The sequence below is a fragment of the Hyla sarda genome, chromosome 5, assembly GCF_029499605.1.
Source record: "Hyla sarda isolate aHylSar1 chromosome 5, aHylSar1.hap1, whole genome shotgun sequence".
NCBI classification, from domain to species: Eukaryota; Metazoa; Chordata; class Amphibia; order Anura; family Hylidae; genus Hyla; species Hyla sarda.
The window spans coordinates 72444623-72462856 of NC_079193.1; the positions used below are offsets into that span (position 1 = coordinate 72444623).

At 47.0% G+C, this 18234-nt stretch overlaps 1 protein-coding gene across 3 annotated transcripts in view; it reads right to left on the reverse strand.

The window, feature by feature from the left end:
* LOC130272538 (solute carrier family 22 member 13-like) overlaps positions 1-18234 on the reverse strand; it is a 48069-nt gene that overhangs the window by 17246 nt on the left and 12589 nt on the right. For all 3 annotated transcript variants that reach the window (XM_056518386.1, XM_056518387.1, XM_056518385.1), the window contains 5 exons: positions 17852-18006; positions 10358-10526; positions 7258-7378; positions 4317-4411; positions 2247-2461 (listed from right to left, as the gene is read on the reverse strand). In XM_056518386.1, coding sequence (XP_056374361.1) covers positions 2247-2461; positions 4317-4411; positions 7258-7378; positions 10358-10526; positions 17852-18006 — 755 coding nt within the window. The remainder of the gene's footprint in view (positions 1-2246; positions 2462-4316; positions 4412-7257; positions 7379-10357; positions 10527-17851; positions 18007-18234) is intronic.

Genomic DNA, 18234 nt, shown 5'->3' on the forward strand with positions numbered 1-18234 from the left:
GGACAAGCGGGGCTCTGTACACTGAGGACAAGCGGGGCTCTGTACACTGAGGACAGGCAGGGCTCTGTACACTGAGGACAGGCAGGGCTCTGTACACTGAGGACAAGCAGGGCTCTTTACACTGAGGACAAGCAGGGCTCTGTCTACTGAGGACAAGCAGGGCTCTGTACACTGAGGACAAGCAGGGCTCTGTGTACTGAGGACAAGCAGGGCTCTGTACACTGAGGACAAGCGGGGCTCTGTACACTGAGGACAGGCAGGGCTCTGTACACTGAGGACAGGCAGGGCGCTGTACACTGAGGACAAGCAGGGCTCTGTACACTGAGGACAGGCAGGGCTCTGTACAATGAGGACAAGCAGGACTCTACACTGAGGACAAGAGGGGTTCTGTACACTGAGGACAAGCGGGGCTCTGTTCACTGAGGACAAGCAGGGCTCTGTACACTGAAGACAAGCAGGGCTCTGTACACTGAGGACAAGCAGGGCTCTGTACACTGAGGACAAGCAGGGCTCTGTACACTGAGGACAAGCAGGGCTCTGTACACTGAGGACAAACAGGGCTCTGTACACTGAGGACAAGCAGGGCTCTGTACACTGAGGACAAGCAGGGCTCTGTACACTGAGGACAGGCAGGGCTCTGTGCAATGAGGACAAGCAGGACTCTACACTGAGGACAAGAGGGGTTCTGTACACTGAAGACAAGCAGGGCTCTATGTACTGAGGACAAGCAGGGCTCTGTACACTGAGGACAAGCGGGGCTCTGTACACTGAGGACAGGCAGGGCTCTGTACACTGAGGACAGGCAGGGCTCTGTACACTGAGGACAAGCAGGGCTCTTTACACTGAGGACAAGCAGGGCTCTGTCTACTGAGGACAAGCAGGGCTCTGTACACTGAGGACAAGCGGGGCTCTGTACACTGAGGACAAGCAGGGCTCTGTACACTGAGGACAAGTGGGGCTCTGTACACTGAGGACAGGCAGGGCTCTGTACACTGAGGACAGGCAGGGCGCTGTACACTGAGGACAAGCAGGGCTCTGTACACTGAGGACAGGCAGGGCTCTGTACAATGAGGACAAGCAGGACTCTACACTGAGGACAAGAGGGGTTCTGTACTCTGAGGACAAGCGGGGCTCTGTACACTGAGGACAAGCAGGGCTCTGTACACTGAAGACAAGCAGGGCTCTATGTACTGAGGACAAGCAGGGCTCTGTACACTGAGGACAAGAGGGGTTCTGTACTCTGAGGACAAGCGGGGCTCTGTACACTGAGGACAAGCAGGGCTCTGTACACTGAAGACAAGTAGGGCTCTATGTACTGAGGACAAGCAGGGCTCTGTACACTGAGGACAAGCGGGGCTCTGTACACTGAGAACAGGCAGGGCTCTGTACACTGAGGACAGGCAGGGCTCTGTACACTGAGGACAAGCAGGGCTCTTTACACTGAGGACAAGCAGGGCTCTGTACACTGAGGACAAGCAGGGCTCTGTGTACTGAGGACAAGCAGGGCTCTGTACACTGAGGACAAGCAGGGCTCTGTACACTGAGGACAAGCAGGGCTCTGTACACTGAGAACAGGCAGGGCTCTGTACACTGAGGACAGGCAGGGCTCTGTACACTGAGGACAAGCAGGGCTCTTTACACTGAGGACAAGCAGGGCTCTGTACACTGAGGACAAGCAGGGCTCTGTGTACTGAGGACAAGCAGGGCTCTGTACACTGAGGACAAGCATTGCTCTGTACACTGAGGACAAGCAGGGCTCTGTACACTGAGGACAAGCAGGGCTCTGTACACTGAGGACAAGCAGGGCTCTGTGCACTGAGGACAAGCAGGGCTCTGTACACTGAGGACAAGCAGGGCTCTGTACACTGAGGACAAGCAGGGCTCTGTGCACTGAGGACAAGCAGGGTTATGTGCAGTGCGGCTCTATGACATGCCCCCAGCTGACACAACAGGATGATTGACGAGTCAGGAGCCTGCACAGAGCACCACTTGTCCTGCCCTCACTTCCTGTATTTGGTCTCCTCACAGAGACACACAGGCAATTGCTGCTGGGACAGCATTTTTTACCCAAAAATATTAAAAAAAATTTAACCAATTGATATTACAAATATACATATAATGGTATTATCTACATTATATAAAAAGAATTTTCTAACGACAGGTACACTTTAAAAGAACATACACATATTTGTCCAGGGGATAATTGTGTCACTTGCAGTGCGCCCTCTTACACATACATTGCTTACCTTTTGGGATTGCAGTGATGATAAGGCATGCAGTTCCTCCCAGTAGAAGATATACAGATTGACTCAACCTTCTTCCAAAAATCTGCACAGCAAACATGGATCCAAGGCGAGCAGGTATTTCAACAGCTCCAAATATGAGTTGAGTAAGATAAATGTCGAGCCCAAAGCTTCCCACATTCATACTGAGGCCATAATAAACTAAACTGTTTGCAAACCTAGAAACATGTTTAAAGAAAAGAAAACATTTCCTTTCTAGCTTTTTGTTTTTATAAAAATTCATAGATATATTTGATGAAGAGAAAAATTGTATAAACTTGGTTCATACAGGTATTAACTACAGTATATACCGACTGCATGAGACCTGAACTCAAACAGGTTGTTCTATACAAAGTTACGTCACTCTCTTGTCTGGATGGTGGGGGTGCCGTAGTAGGAATCCCAATCCTTTGTATCCAAGTAGTATAAACTAGGCACACCAAAGTAGCGATGCAATCAAAATAGTTTTATTTAGCAATCCACATGTATTTAGTTACGTTTCGGTCATAAAGCAGACCTTCATCAGACCGTATTGCTCTGGGGCTGGAAAGAAACAGGTGAATGGCTAGCACAGCCGTGCTCAATGGAATAGTGAAATGCGACCTATAGTCGCTAAAGTATATACCTTAGCAACTATAGGGTCCAAAAATCTGTCAGTCACCTGTGGGGTGTAAATGCTCACTATACCCCTTATTACGTTCTGTGAGGGGTGTAGTTTCCAAAAGGGGGTCACATGTGGGTATTTTTTTTTTTTACGTTTATGTCAGAACCGCTGTAACCAGCAGCCACTTCTGTGCAAATCACCAGTTTAGGCCTCAAATGTACATAGTGCGCTCTCACTCCTGAGCATTGTTGTGCGCCCGCAGAGCATTTTACACCCACATATGGGGTATTTCCATACTTGGGAGAAATTGTGTTACAAATTTGGGGGGTCTTTTTTTCCTTTTACCTCTTATGAAATTAAAAGTATGGGGCAACACCAGCATGTGTAAAAAAAATTAAAAAAAAATTACACTAACATGCTGTTGTAGACCCCAACTTTACTTTTTCATAAGGGGTGGAAGGAGAAAAAGCCACAAAAAATTTCTAGCGCAATTTCTCCCGAGTACGGAGATACCCCATATGTGGCCCTAAACTGTTGAAATAAGACAGGGCTCTGAAGTGAGAGAGCACCATGCGCATTTGAGGCCTAAATTAGGGATTCTCATAGGGGTGTACCCTGATGCAAGCGTTACACTTACCTCTTCCACCAAAAATACAGTACGTCAGTTTTCCCCAAACAGGGTGCCTCCAGCTGTTGAAAAACTCCCAACATGCCTGGACAGTCAATGGCTGTCCGGCAATACTTGGGGTTGTTATTTTGCAACAGCTGGAGGCTCCGTTTTGGAAAAACTGACGTACAAGACGTTTTAAATTTTTATTGGGGGGGGGGGCGACAGTGTAAGGGTGTAGTAGTGTATATAGAGTGTTTTACTGTTTATTTTGGGTTAGTGTAGTGTAGTGTTTTCAGGGTACACTCACACAGGTGGGGGTTTACAGTGAGTTTCCCACTGCAGTGGAAAATTTGCCGCATCTCAAACTTGAAGCGGGAAACTTGCTGTAAACCACCGCCCATGTGAATGTACCCTGTACATTCACATGGAGGGGGGGGCAAAACTACAACTCCCAGCATGCACTGACAGACTGTGCATGCTGGGAGTTGTAGTTATGCAACAGCTAGAGGAACACTGGTTTGGATTGGGAAACACTGAGTTAGGTAACAGACTACCGCAGTGTTTCCGCACCACTGTCTGTTTCTTAACTCAGTGTTTCCCAACCCATGTGCCTCCAGCTGTTGCAAAACTACAACTCCCAGCATGCATGGTCTGTCAGTGCATGCTGGGAGTTATAGTTTTGCCACTCCAAGCATGCCCAGACTGCCCAGGCATGCTGGGAGTTGTAGTTAGGCAACATCTGAAGGGCCAAATGTTGCCGAACTACAACTCCCAGCATGCCTAGGTAAATCCTCTCCAGGATATTACTGTTGGAACTTACCATATAAAACACCCAATAAGTGTCCTTTTTCTCAGAGTTGGGTTCCTAAAAAGATCTATCATGTTGCCAGATTGAGTCTGTTTTTCTTCTTGCAACTTAAAAAATAAGAACAGGAAATATTTAGCAATAGTCCAAAACTTAGTCATGTACTCGTGTTTGTTTCTTTTATTGTTTGTTTCTTTTATTTACGTGTGAATAGACCCTAAGAGTACATTCCCACATAGAGGATCTGCTGCATATTTTTATTGCATATTTTGAGCAGTTGATTTTGCTACCTATTAAAGGGGTACTCCGGCACTAAGATATCTTATAAGATATAAGATAAGATGACTTAGTGCCGGAGTACCCCTTTAATAGGTAGCAAAATCAACTGCTCAAAATATGCAATAAAAATATACAGCAGATCCTCTACGTGGGAATGTACTCTTAGGGTCTATTCACATGTACAGTATTCTGTGTAGATTTGATGCGCAGGATTTTCTGCTGCAGATTTCAATGTAAACTGAATGACAGCTTGAAATCCTGCGCATCAAATACTGTACGTGTGAACGTAATCTTAAGTGGTATTTCTACCTGCTCCATTCATGATATATCTGCAAAAAGAAACAAGGAGCCTCCAAGGAGGTGGCGGACATCAGGAGGCGCTGGACACACTCGGAGGGTAAAATCCACTTTAATCACCCATCATGCAACGCGTTTCACAGATTATCTGCTTCATCAGGCATCAATGCCTGATGAAGCAGATAATCTGTGAAACGCGTTGGATGATGGGTGATTAAAGTTGATTTTACCCTCCGAGTGTGTCCAGCGCCTCCTGATGTCCGCCACCTCCTTGGAGGCTCCTTGTTTCTTTTTGCATCTTTTCGAAGGTGGACCGGCTGCCGGCATACTTACTCGCAAGCCCTTTTCCATTGTTACACTTGGCGAGTGTAACATTCTGGGTGAGCATTGCAATTACCTCTGTTCACCCTGATTTTTAGTGATAATGTGCTAGGTAGCGCCCTCTCTATTCCTCTGCTCTATGATATATCTGACCATAATCCCATGATCATTGCAAAAATAAATGTTTCATAGAAACATAGGGGGGATTTATTAGGGCCAGTGCCTGAGATGCCAGCCTTAATGGGGATGTGTCACCATGAAAGTGCTATCTATTCTATTGGCTTCATGTTACAGAGCCGGAAGAGCTGAGCTGATTGATATATATCTTTGTTGGGAAAAAAAAATCAGTATGGACTCACACCATGTTTTCGCAACACAGTTACAGTATACATTTTCAATGTGAAAACCGTATGGAACCGTATTGAAAACCATATGCCAAAAGAGGCATCCAATTGTGTCCGTTTTGCATCTTGTACGGTTTTGTCAGTTTTTTTCCTTGTACCCAAAACCTTAGCCTACCACAGTTTTTGGTCCGGGTGCAAAACCATATGGAAACCGTATATGTTTTTTTTAACATGGGAGTCAATGGGAACCGTACAGAACCGTATGTGCGTACAGTTCCATATGGTTTTCACCAAACTGTTTTAGACACCGAAAGTTTTTTTTTCTTGGAACTTCAATCAAACAAGTGAAACTTTATTCATACTGGAGGGAAAAGTTAAAGGGGTACTCCGGTGAAAAACTTTAATTTTTTTAAATCAACTGGATTTCTTTTCTGTCTTACCACAGTGCTCTCTGCTGACACCTCTGTCCATGTCAGGAACTGTCCAGAGCAGGAGAAAATCCCGATAGCAAACCTGTGCTGCTCTGGACAGTTCTTAAAATGGACAGAGGTGACAGTAGAGAGCACTGTGGACAAACAGAAAAGAAATCCAAAAAGAAAAGAATTTCATCTGTAGTATTCAGCAGCTAATAAGTACTGACAGAATTAGATTTTTTAATAGAAGTAATTTACAAATCTGTTTAAATATTTGGCACCAGTTGATTTAATAAAAAAAAATTCCACCGGAGTACCCCTTTTAAAATGTATACTTTTTTTCTTAAAAACAGACGCAACCGGACATAATTTTTTCAAACCGTATACGGGTTTAAAATTTGTATACACGTTTTTGATACAGTTTAGTCCAGTTTTGAGGAATCCGTTTTTCATCAAAAACCTGATACGGGAACTGTATTGCAAAAACGTGGTGTGAACCCAGCCTAATCCAGTGTCACTTAATGATAGGACCACCCACTGGACTCCTAAGCATGGAAAAATCTGAGCTTTCAGTGATTTATTATGAGGCACAAGCATCCAAATAAATGTGTGACATCCCACACGCTGTCTGTGTGACAGACTTCTACACAGCTATGAGCTACAGTGGATTCTCTGCCATAATTTACCCCAATATCTGGGGTAACACATGATAAAGCTGACAGACTCCAGGAGGCCAAGCTCCACCCACTTATCATTAAAGGCACTGAAAGACAGGTCTCAAATGTTTGCAGGTCTCAATTTTTTGCAGTTCTACAATTTTTATGTAAGACTGTAGCATAAAATTGTATATCATGATATCACCATCACAACTTTTACAGGATAAGTGTTGCGCTTCAGAGTGACAAAACAGCTTAATATTAGAGAAAAGATATCTAATGTTTTAGCGTCAAACAGTGAAGCTTTATTAACACAATAAGGTAGCGAGCACACATTGTACAAAGGCATAAAAATAGACAACAGGTCCGAAGACCAAATATGAAACATTAACAGTCGGGTCCTACAGAAGAGTTCAATGACTGTCAGTAATGAACAGGCAAACAGTGTCCAACAGGTGCCAGACAGACAGGCATCTTATACAGCAGATTCACATCCCCCCCCCCCAAACCCAAAAACAGTTTAATACAGGGAAAAGCTATGTGACATGTCAGGACAATACGATGAACCATACCAAGGTTCCCACAATAAATGAAATAGTTCCACCCGATCCTCCCTAATAGCCGACAGTTATATCTAATGTTTTACCTGATGTAGTATTTCTTCCGATAGCTCCTTCTTGTTCATGTGCGCTGCTTTCTGGAGAAGATCTTTGGCTTTTTCATTTTTGCCTTTAGTCAGAAGCCAACGGGCAGATTCTGGAAGAAACCTATGTAATATTATAATATAGGTTGGGTTATAGGTCATGGGGTCAAAGGGAAAATAGATCCAGGAAAAAAGTGGCTGCAACAGACATGAGAGTCCTATAAGTATTGTTATTTCCTTTATATCAGATCTTTTAAGTTTTTCCATTAGAGCCTCAAAACACATGTATAACACTGCCTAAGTTTATTAAAGGACAACTGCAGCGGTATGACACTTATCCCCTATCCACAGGATAGGGGATAAGTGTTTGATTGCGGGGGTCCGACCGCTGCGATCTAACGGGGCGCCACCATTAGCGCTCATGGTGAGCGCTAAGGCGCGTAGCGTCAACCTAGGGGTCGACGGTGACGCCCCGTCTCCTCCCCGTCCCCATACAGTTCTATGGGGGAGATGGGGAGGCACGAACGCTGCCTCCCCGCCTCTCTCATGGAGATGTATGGAGGAGGCGTGCCGGCTGCAACGTCATGCTGCGGCCGGCACGCCCCCTGCACGGGACAGTCGCGGCCCTGTACAGGAGATCACAGGGGGTCCCAGCGTTTGCACCCCCCGCGATCAAACACTTATCCCCTATCCTGTGGATAGGGGATAAGTGTTAATCACGCTGCAGATGTCCTTTAAAAGAGCTTAGGTGACCATTTAGTCGTCATTACAAATCATACCAGAAATTACAATCATACATAGCATGACACTACAACATACAGCACAGGTTTCCCTAAGCTGTACACTGTACCACATGTTGCACTAACATTCTGCTCCATCACTCATTATCGAAGAAACAAAGTAAAAAAACAATGCATTACAATCTGTGATCGGGGAGGGGTGTGGGGTCTATGGGGGTAGGGAGGGGTGGATCACAGGGCCAAACTACTCAGCAAAGGTATGGGGAGGTGGGGAAGTAAAGGGCGTTAGTCCTTTTCTTCATCGACGTCAGTCAACTGTCACTTTCAATGCTCAATGCTACAAATGCTATATGTTTCATAAAACCTAGAAAAGACACATAACTTGGCCTTGGATGCCTAATTCACGTTCATCCTCAGTGCTTTATATACAAATTTATGTTAAAATAGTTTTTATGGGCTCACTCTCAAGTGACACTGCTGGGATTTGTAGTGCACCAACTGGACACAGCAATGCAGGTGAAAGGTTACTGTCTGAGGTCAGCCCACTGTTTTGCTCAGCTTGCTTTGTATTGTAATGTGATAACTTTTATGGGCTTGTTCTGCAGTCAGATTTGTAGTGCACCAACTGGACACAGCAGCGCAGGTGACAGGTCACTGAGGTTAGCCCACATGTAAATGCTTTGCTCAGCTCGCTTTCTATTGGATATGTGGAGGCTTTCTGAGATCAGTGGTTCTTGTGCACTGCTCTGTCTTAGTTTTCTTTCCAAGATGGTGGACGGAATGCAGTACATAGGGCTTCTTTCAGCCTCTTAAATCCACCTTTAGGGTACGTTCAGACCAGCGGATTTACAGCATGTATTTCGCTGCAGATCCACCACTGAAGGACCTCTGTATGCTGCCCTTACATGTGCCTGCTCAGAGCGGCAATACGCCGCTATGAGCAGACACACTGTGATTTGCGAGTCGCCACGCGCATTCGCAGTATACTCGCACATCGCAGCAACTCTTGGCCTAGCTCATAGAGCAGGGGGAGCATTCGCGATGTGTGCGAGTACACCGCGCATGCGCGGCGACTTGCACATCGCTTCAGTGTGTATGCACGTAGCAGTGTATTGCCGTTCCAAGCAGCAACATGTAAAGGCAGCATATAGAGGTCCTTCAGCGGTAGATCCACAGCGGAAAATACTCTGTAAATCCACTCGCCTAAACTTACCCTAAGGCTGTCTCCTGATTGGCCTGGGAGCTGTATGTCACACAATTCAAGCCATGATTGGTTAACCTGGGGTCGTGATCCTTCTGCAATTTGCAAGATATGCTGGCTACCCTGACATGATCTCGGAGTTCCTAGTACTTCCTTCATTTATTTAGGCACCAAAACGCCATGTGTTCCTCATCCCTTCTGCTATTATGCCACCATTGCCAGGCTCAAGGGAGCAGAACCTGGTGAAGTTTGAATGCTCGTCAGCTGCTTTTAGCCGTCTGAGCTTACCTATATCTATTGTCCATATGTGACTGATGTAAATATGTTTTTTAAATATCACCCTTCATGTTCTCTTCAAGATTAAAAGACCATAGATTTGATAGATATACGGGCAGTGTGGACTGTGCAGTCACAAAAGGTACATCACCTAAAGTGGTGACCTGGGCACCTGGAACTTGTATAATACACCATATAGTGGGGACTGTCAATAGAAGCTAATGCACATGGCAACAGCTAAGTATAATGCAATAAAAAAAAGACAAATAACGCATGGCACTCACCGGACTTGTGCAGGGGCATTCAAGTTTTTTTGCCCAAGTCCCCGTTTCATCTTTTTACACCAGCTACATCACATTATAAAGAGTGTTCAGGGCTTAGTTTAAAGGGACCATGGCCTCCCGCAGGATTTACTAAAACGTACGCCAGAGAGCTGGCATGAGTTGTAAATAAAATCTATGCCAGCTTCTAGCTCACATTTCACTCTGAGATGCCTGGGCAGCCATAAAGGCAACCAATGTGTTAATAGGCCTGCACCTGTAACAGACTCCGGAAGGAGAATATTTTTTAGACATATTAAGGCTTAAGGTCCTGTAAAGTTTAAAAAAAAAAACATATACTTACCTCCCTCGCTCTCCTGCAACCACCACAGCCACTGTGACGTAGCCCACTGAGATGTACTTTCTTATGTCTGTGTCAGCACGCAGCGATATCCTGCCTAAGACAATGATTGGCTGAGCGGGCAGGTAAGTATATGTTTTTATGTATTTTGAAAACATATTTTTTCCAGAATACCTCTTTAATTATTTGGAAGTTTTGGTAGTTAAGGTAATTTTTTTTTTTTTTTTTTACTTATATTCTATATATCCAGAAAAATATATCTTACCAAATATAGAAGACTAATAAAGCTGTGGGCACAGAGCAAGCAATCTGTAGCAACCTCCAGTTACGTATAGCGTATCCAGTCCCAGCCAGTGCCATTAGTCCTATCGCAAAGCATACATGGACAGTTATAGTGGCGTAGGCACGTTGTGATGGTCCAACCCATTCAGCAACTGGAAAAAAAAAATAATATATAAAAAATATATATTTTGTCTTTGTTTGGTGGTATGGTAGCCAGGGGCCTAAAAATGGCACCTAGGTCTGTCATGTATGGTACATTAGCCTGTTAGACCCAGACAGGCACTGACAGGCATAATACATTGCAATACAGTGGTCTAGGTACTCAGAGAATCATATGTTCAAGTCTCCTGCCAGGACTAAAAACAAAGTAAAAAAAAAAAGATCCCTAAAGTTTAAAAAAATTAAAATATATCCTACAAAAAAAAAAAACTCCTTTCATTGTTTTGGCAAAAAAATAACAATTAGACAGAACAATTGGCATTAAAATGTAAAAAAAAAATTAAAAGGATAGCAATTGGAATGTGATGGTGAAAAAGCTGAAGAAATTATGTGTGTTATTAATATTCATTCACTATGTTTGTTCCGCTATAATGTAATTTATGACTATAAGCTCAAAGAGAGAAATTCACCGTGGCACAGGTGGTAACCAGCACCAATAATCACGTGGTCTTATCAGTCTGCAGACAGCGAGGGCGGGGGGAGGGGACACTGAATGTCAGCGCCGCGTCATGTGCAGCTGGACCACACACGTAATCGGGGGGCTGGCTTGTCAGGGAAGACCAGGAAAAGGCAAGCCCCCTGTGATCAGCTGTTGTTTCGAGCCTCACAGGAAGATGGGAAAGGCTTGAAACATTGGACATCCAGAGACCAGACGAATGCTGAACCTGGGGGGACCATGAAATCACAAAAAAGGGGTCGATCCACCCCACACATGTAAGGCAAATAAAGCACCTAAAACATAACTTTACATCATAGGTACTATAGTGAAAAGTTAATAACACCTGGATAACCCCTTTAAATTAGTAAAATTTATTGTAAGCTTCTCAAGCTATACAGCTAACAAACTCAGTTGGATCGTTGGGAGGGGTTATGCAAGTGGAGGCATCTGTCATGTTCCTGCACTTGCACAGCCCCTCCCACCAAGTGTGTTGGCTGTATAGCTTGAGAAGCTTACTACATTTGTTATTCTTCCTGAGATAACGTATAACTTATGACTTGAGTTGACAACAGTGTAAAAGAAGGGCCGGGAGAACATTAAATGGGCACTCCTTATGGTTAACTAAAAAATATTTCTAATGTACTATGTTCAAAAAAGTTTTCTATGTTTTATTTGTGTTTAAAAAAAAAGCTGCCACAAGGTGTCTCCCTACTTGTTCAGAGCACATTTCTCCCCATCTCTTGCACAGACTTTGGACTCCTGCTGGCCTGGCAGAAGTCCAAAATCAGGAAATGCAGTCTGGAGTGCTGGGGAGGGGGGAGGGCAGCCTTAGCCAATCATAGCTCATCTCACACTGAACTGATCTGGGCTGTGTGTAGCAGAGTAAGGGAGGAAGTTCTCCCCTGTAAGGCTTCAGATGATGTCACGCCTGCTGGGGAACGCCCCTTTCCAGTCTGTGAATCTGACTGAGACTAAGCAGAAAATACAGAGCAATATCATGGTAGAAAACTAAAAAAATAATAAAAATAAAGGCAGGGGGTGGTTTATCATGATGGGGCAGAGAACTGTGAGGATTATAACATTTAACAAGATCATGAAAGTTACTCTTTAAAAATTAGTTTGAACAGAAACCTATTGATTTAAAACAATTCTGTATAGTTATTGTCACGATGCCGGCTGGCAGGTAGTGGACCCTCTGTGCCAGAGAGGGATTGGCGTGGACCGTGCTAGTGGACCGGTTCTAAGCCACTACTGGTTTTCACCAGAGCCCGCCGCAAAGCGGGATGGTCTTGCTGCGGCGGTAGTGACCAGGTCGTATCCACTAGCAACGGCTCACCTCTCTGGCTGCTGAAGATAGGCGCGGTACAAGGGAGTAGGCAGAAGCAAGGTCGGACGTAGCAGAAGGTCGGGGCAGGCAGCAAGGATCGTAGTCAGGGGCAACGGCAGAAGGTCTGGAAACACTGGCAAGGGACACACAAGGAACGCTTTCACTGGCACTAAGGCAACAAGATCCGGCAAGGGAGTGCAAGGGAAGTGAGGTAATAAAGGGAAGTGCACAGGTGATAACCCTAATTGGAACCACTGCGCCAATCAGCGGCGCAGTGGCCCTTTAAATCGCAGAGACCCGGCGCGCGCGCGCCCTAGGGAGCGGGGCCGCGCGCGCCGGGACAGAACAGACGGGGAGCGAGTCAGGTAGGGGAGCCGGGGTGCGCATCGCGAGCGGGCGCTACCCGCATCGCGAATCGCATCCCGGCTGACAGCAGGATCGCAGCGCCCCGGGTCAGAGGACGTGACCGGAGCGCTGCAGCGGAGGGGGAGAAGCGAGCGCTCCGGGGAGGAGCGGGAACCCGGAGCGCTCGGCGTAACAGTACCCCCCCCCTTGGGTCTCCCCCTCTTCTTGGAGCCTGAGAACCTGAGGAGCAGACTTTTGTCAAGGATGTTGTCCTCAGGTTCCCAGGATCTCTCTTCAGGACCACAACCCTCCCAGTCTACTAAAAAAAAATTTTTTCCTCTGACCTTTTTGGCAGCCAAAATCTCCTTGACCGAGAAGACGTCCGAGGAGCCGGAAACAGGAGTGGGAGGAACAGATTTGGGAGAAAAACGGTTGAGGATGAGTGGTTTGAGAAGAGAGACGTGAAAGGCATTAGGGATACGAAGAGAAGGAGGAAGAAGAAGTTTATAAGAGACAGGATTAATTTGAGACAAAATTTTGAAAGGACCAAGATAGCGTGGTCCCAACTTGTAGCTAGGGACACGGAAGCGGACATATTTAGCGGAGAGCCATACCTTGTCTCCAGGGGAAAAAACGGGGGGAGCTCTTCTTTTCTTATCCGCGAATCTCTTCATGCGTGAAGAAGACTGTAAGAGAGAATTTTGGGTCTCTCTCCATATAATGGAAAGGTCACGAGAAATTTCATCCACAGCGGGCAGACCAGAGGGCAAGGGGGTAGGGAGGGGGGGAAGAGGGTGACGGCCGTACACCACGAAAAATGGGGATTTGGAGGAAGATTCAGAGACCCTGAAGTTATACGAGAATTCGGCCCATGGAAGGAGATCTGCCCAGTCATCCTGGCGGGAGGAAACAAAATGTCGCAAATAATCACCCAGGATCTGGTTAATTCTTTCTACTTGTCCATTGGACTGGGGATGATATGCAGAGGAAAAATTTAATTTAATCTTGAGTTGTTTACAGAGAGCTCTCCAGAATTTAGACACGAATTGGACCCCTCTATCCGAGACAATCTGCGTAGGCAACCCGTGAAGACGAAAAATGTGTACAAAAAATTGTTTAGCCAACTGAGGCGCAGAAGGAAGACCAGGAAGAGGGATGAAATGTGCCATTTTGGAGAATCGATCAACGACCACCCAAATAACGGTGTTGCCACGGGAAGGGGGTAAATCAGTAATAAAATCCATACCAATCAGAGACCAAGGCTGTTCGGGGACAGGCAGAGGATGAAGAAAACCAGCGGGCTTCTGGCGAGGAGTCTTATCCCGGGCACAGATAGTGCAGGCTCGCACAAAGTCCCCAACATCCGTCTCCAGAGTCGGCCACCAATAGAAGCGGGAGATGAGTTGCACAGATTTCTTGATGCCCGCATGACCTGCGAGATGGGAGGAGTGACCCCATTTGAGGATTCCGAGGCGTTGGCGTGGAGAAACAAAGGTCTTTCCTGGAGGAGTCTGCCTGATGGAGGCAGGAGAAGTGGAGATCAGGCAGTCAGGTGGAATGATGTGCTGCGGAGGGAGATCAACTTCTGAGGCATCCGAGGAACGAGAGAGAGCATCGGCCCTAATGTTCTTATCGGCAGGACGAAAGTGAATCTCAAAATTAAATCGGGCAAAGAACAGAGACCACCGGGCCTGGCGAGGATTCAGCCGTTGGGCCGACTGGAGGTAGGAGAGGTTCTTGTGGTCGGTGTAGATAATAACAGGAAATCTTGATCCCTCCAGCAGATGCCTCCATTCCTCAAGTGCTAATTTAATGGCTAGAAGCTCTCGATCCCCGATGGAGTAGTTCCTCTCCGCTGGAGAGAAGGTCCTGGAGAAAAAACCACAAGTGACAGCATGCCCGGAAGAATTTTTTTGTAGAAGAACAGCTCCAGCTCCTACTGAAGAGGCATCAACCTCCAATAGGAAGGGTTTGGAAGGGTCAGGTCTGGAGAGCACGGGAGCCGAAGAAAAGGCAGACTTGAGTCGCTTAAAGGAGTCCTCTGCTTGAGGAGGCCAAGACTTGGGATCAGCATTTTTCTTGGTTAAAGCCACGATAGGAGCCACAATGGTAGAAAAATGTGGAATAAATTGCCTGTAATAATTGGCGAAGCCCAAAAAGCGTTGGATAGCACGGAGTCCGGAGGGGCGTGGCCAATTTAAGACGGCAGAGAGTTTGTCTGGATCCATCTGTAGTCCCTGGCCAGAGACCAAATATCCTAGAAAAGGAAGAGATTGGCATTCAAACAGACATTTCTCAATCTTGGCATAGAGTTGGTTGTCACGAAGTCTCTGAAGAACCATACGGACATGCTGGCGGTGTTCTTCTAGATTGGCAGAAAAAATTAGGATATCGTCCAGATATACCACAACACAGGAGTATAACAGATCACGAAAAATTTCATTGACAAAGTCTTGGAAGACGGCAGGGGCATTGCACAGTCCAAAGGGCATGACCAGATACTCAAAGTGTCCATCTCTGGTGTTAAATGCCGTTTTCCACTCGTCCCCCTCTCTGATGCGGATGAGGTTATAGGCGCCTCTTAAGTCCAATTTAGTGAAGATGTGGGCACCTTGGAGGCGATCAAAGAGTTCAGAGATGAGGGGTAAGGGGTAGCGGTTCTTAACCGTGATTTTATTAAGACCGCGGTAGTCAATGCAAGGACGTAGGGAGCCATCTTTTTTGGACACAAAGAAAAATCCGGCTCCGGCAGGAGAGGAGGATTTACGGATAAAGCCCTTTTTTAGATTCTCCTGGACGTATTCGGACATGGCAAGAGTCTCTGGGGCAGAGAGAGGATAAATTCTGCCCCGGGGTGGAGTAGTACCCGGGAGGAGGTCGATAGGGCAATCATAAGGCCTGTGAGGAGGTAGAGTCTCAGCTTGTTTTTTGCAGAAAACATCCGCGAAGTCCATATAGGCCTTAGGGAGACCGGTTACTGGAGGAACCACAGAGTTACGGCAAGGGTTACTGGGAACCGGTTTTAGACAGTTCTTGGAACAAGAGGACCCCCAACTCTTGATCTCCCCAGTGGACCAATCCAGGGTTGGGGAATGAAGTTGAAGCCAGGGAAGTCCAAGGAGAATCTCCGAGGTGCAATTGGGGAGGACCAAAAGTTCAATCCTCTCATGATGAGATCCGATACTCATAAGAAGGGGCTCCGTGCGGAAACGTATGGCACAGTCCAATCTTTCATTATTTACACAATTGATGTAGAGGGGTCTGGCGAGACTGGTCACTGGGATGTTGAACCTGTTGACGAGAGAGGCCAAAATAAAATTTCCTGCAGATCCAGAGTCCAAGAAGGCCACTGTAGAGAAGGAGAAGGCAGAGGCAGACATCCGCACAGGCACAGTAAGACGTGGAGAAGCAGAGTAGACATCAAGGACTGTCTCACCTTTGTGCGGAGTCAGCGTACGTCTTTCCAGGCGGGGAGGACGGATAGGACAATCCCTCAGGAAGTGTTCGGTACTGGCACAGTACAGGCAGAGGTTCTCCATACGGCGTCGTGTCCTCTCTTGAGGTGTCAGGCGAGACCGGTCGACCTGCATAGCCTCCACGGCGGGAGACACAGGAACAGATTGCAGGGTACCAGAGGAGAGAGGAGCCGAGGAGACGAAACGCCTCGTGCGAACAAAGTCCATATCTTGACGGAGTTCCTGACGCCTTTCAGAAAAACGCATGTCAATGCGAGTGGCTAGGTGAATAAGTTCATGTAGGTTAGCAGGAATTTCTCGTGCGGCCAGAACATCTTTAATGTTGCTGGATAGGCCTTTTTTGAAGGTCGCGCAGAGGGCCTCATTATTCCAGGACAATTCTGAAGCAAGTGTACGGAATTGTACGGCATACTCGCCAACGGAAGAATTACCCTGGACCAGGTTCAACAGGGCAGTCTCAGCAGAAGAGGCTCGGGCAGGTTCCTCAAAGACACTTCGGATTTCCGAGAAGAAGGAGTGTACAGAGGCAGTGACGGGGTCATTGCGGTCCCAGAGCGGTGTGGCCCATGACAGGGCTTTTCCGGACAGAAGACTGACTACGAAAGCCACCTTAGACCTTTCAGTGGGAAACAGGTCCGACATCATCTCCAGATGCAGGGAACATTGGGAAAGGAAGCCACGGCAAAACTTAGAGTCCCCATCAAATTTATCCGGCAAGGATAAGCGTATCCCAGGAGCGGCCACTCGCTGCGGAGGAGGTGCAGGAGCTGGCGGAGGAGATGACTGCTGAAGCTGTGGTAGCAACTGTTGTAGCATAACGGTCAGTTGAGACAGCTGTTGGCCTTGTTGCGCAATCTGTTGTGACTGCTGGGCGACCACCGTGGTGAGGTCAGCGACAACTGGCAGAGGAACTTCAGCGGGATCCATGGCCGGATCTACTGTCACGATGCCGGCTGGCAGGTAGTGGACCCTCTGTGCCAGAGAGGGATTGGCGTGGACCGTGCTAGTGGACCGGTTCTAAGCCACTACTGGTTTTCACCAGAGCCCGCCGCAAAGCGGGATGGTCTTGCTGCGGCGGTAGTGACCAGGTCGTATCCACTAGCAACGGCTCACCTCTCTGGCTGCTGAAGATAGGCGCGGTACAAGGGAGTAGGCAGAAGCAAGGTCGGACGTAGCAGAAGGTCGGGGCAGGCAGCAAGGATCGTAGTCAGGGGCAACGGCAGAAGGTCTGGAAACACTGGCAAGGGACACACAAGGAACGCTTTCACTGGCACTAAGGCAACAAGATCCGGCAAGGGAGTGCAAGGGAAGTGAGGTAATAAAGGGAAGTGCACAGGTGATAACCCTAATTGGAACCACTGCGCCAATCAGCGGCGCAGTGGCCCTTTAAATCGCAGAGACCCGGCGCGCGCGCGCCCTAGGGAGCGGGGCCGCGCGCGCCGGGACAGAACAGACGGGGAGCGAGTCAGGTAGGGGAGCCGGGGTGCGCATCGCGAGCGGGCGCTACCCGCATCGCGAATCGCATCCCGGCTGACAGCAGGATCGCAGCGCCCCGGGTCAGAGGACGTGACCGGAGCGCTGCAGCGGAGGGGGAGAAGCGAGCGCTCCGGGGAGGAGCGGGAACCCGGAGCGCTCGGCGTAACAGTTATAATTTCTTTAATTTCTTATTACCTAGTACAAGATTGTTTAACATGACCCCTGCCAAAGCGATTCCCACAAAACATCTCAGCACCATAAAGGCATAAAACTCTGTAACAAATGCTGCTCCAAGACCAAAAGCCAACATCAATAAAATTGAGATTAATAAGACTGGACGCCTCCCAATCCTTTAAAAAGGGAATAAAAGGCAAAATGATTATATTCTTAAGATTTAAGGTCAGTGATATAAAAATGTATTGGCTTACACATGACATGCTTGGAAATTTAAAGCATCATTCTCAAAATAGAAATCTGGGTATTTTTCTCTTCTTTATTTTTTTTTGCCAATTACACTTTTCTACAACTATTGCTATGAATAGATTATATAACATTTTTAGTTTACTTAAAGGGGTACT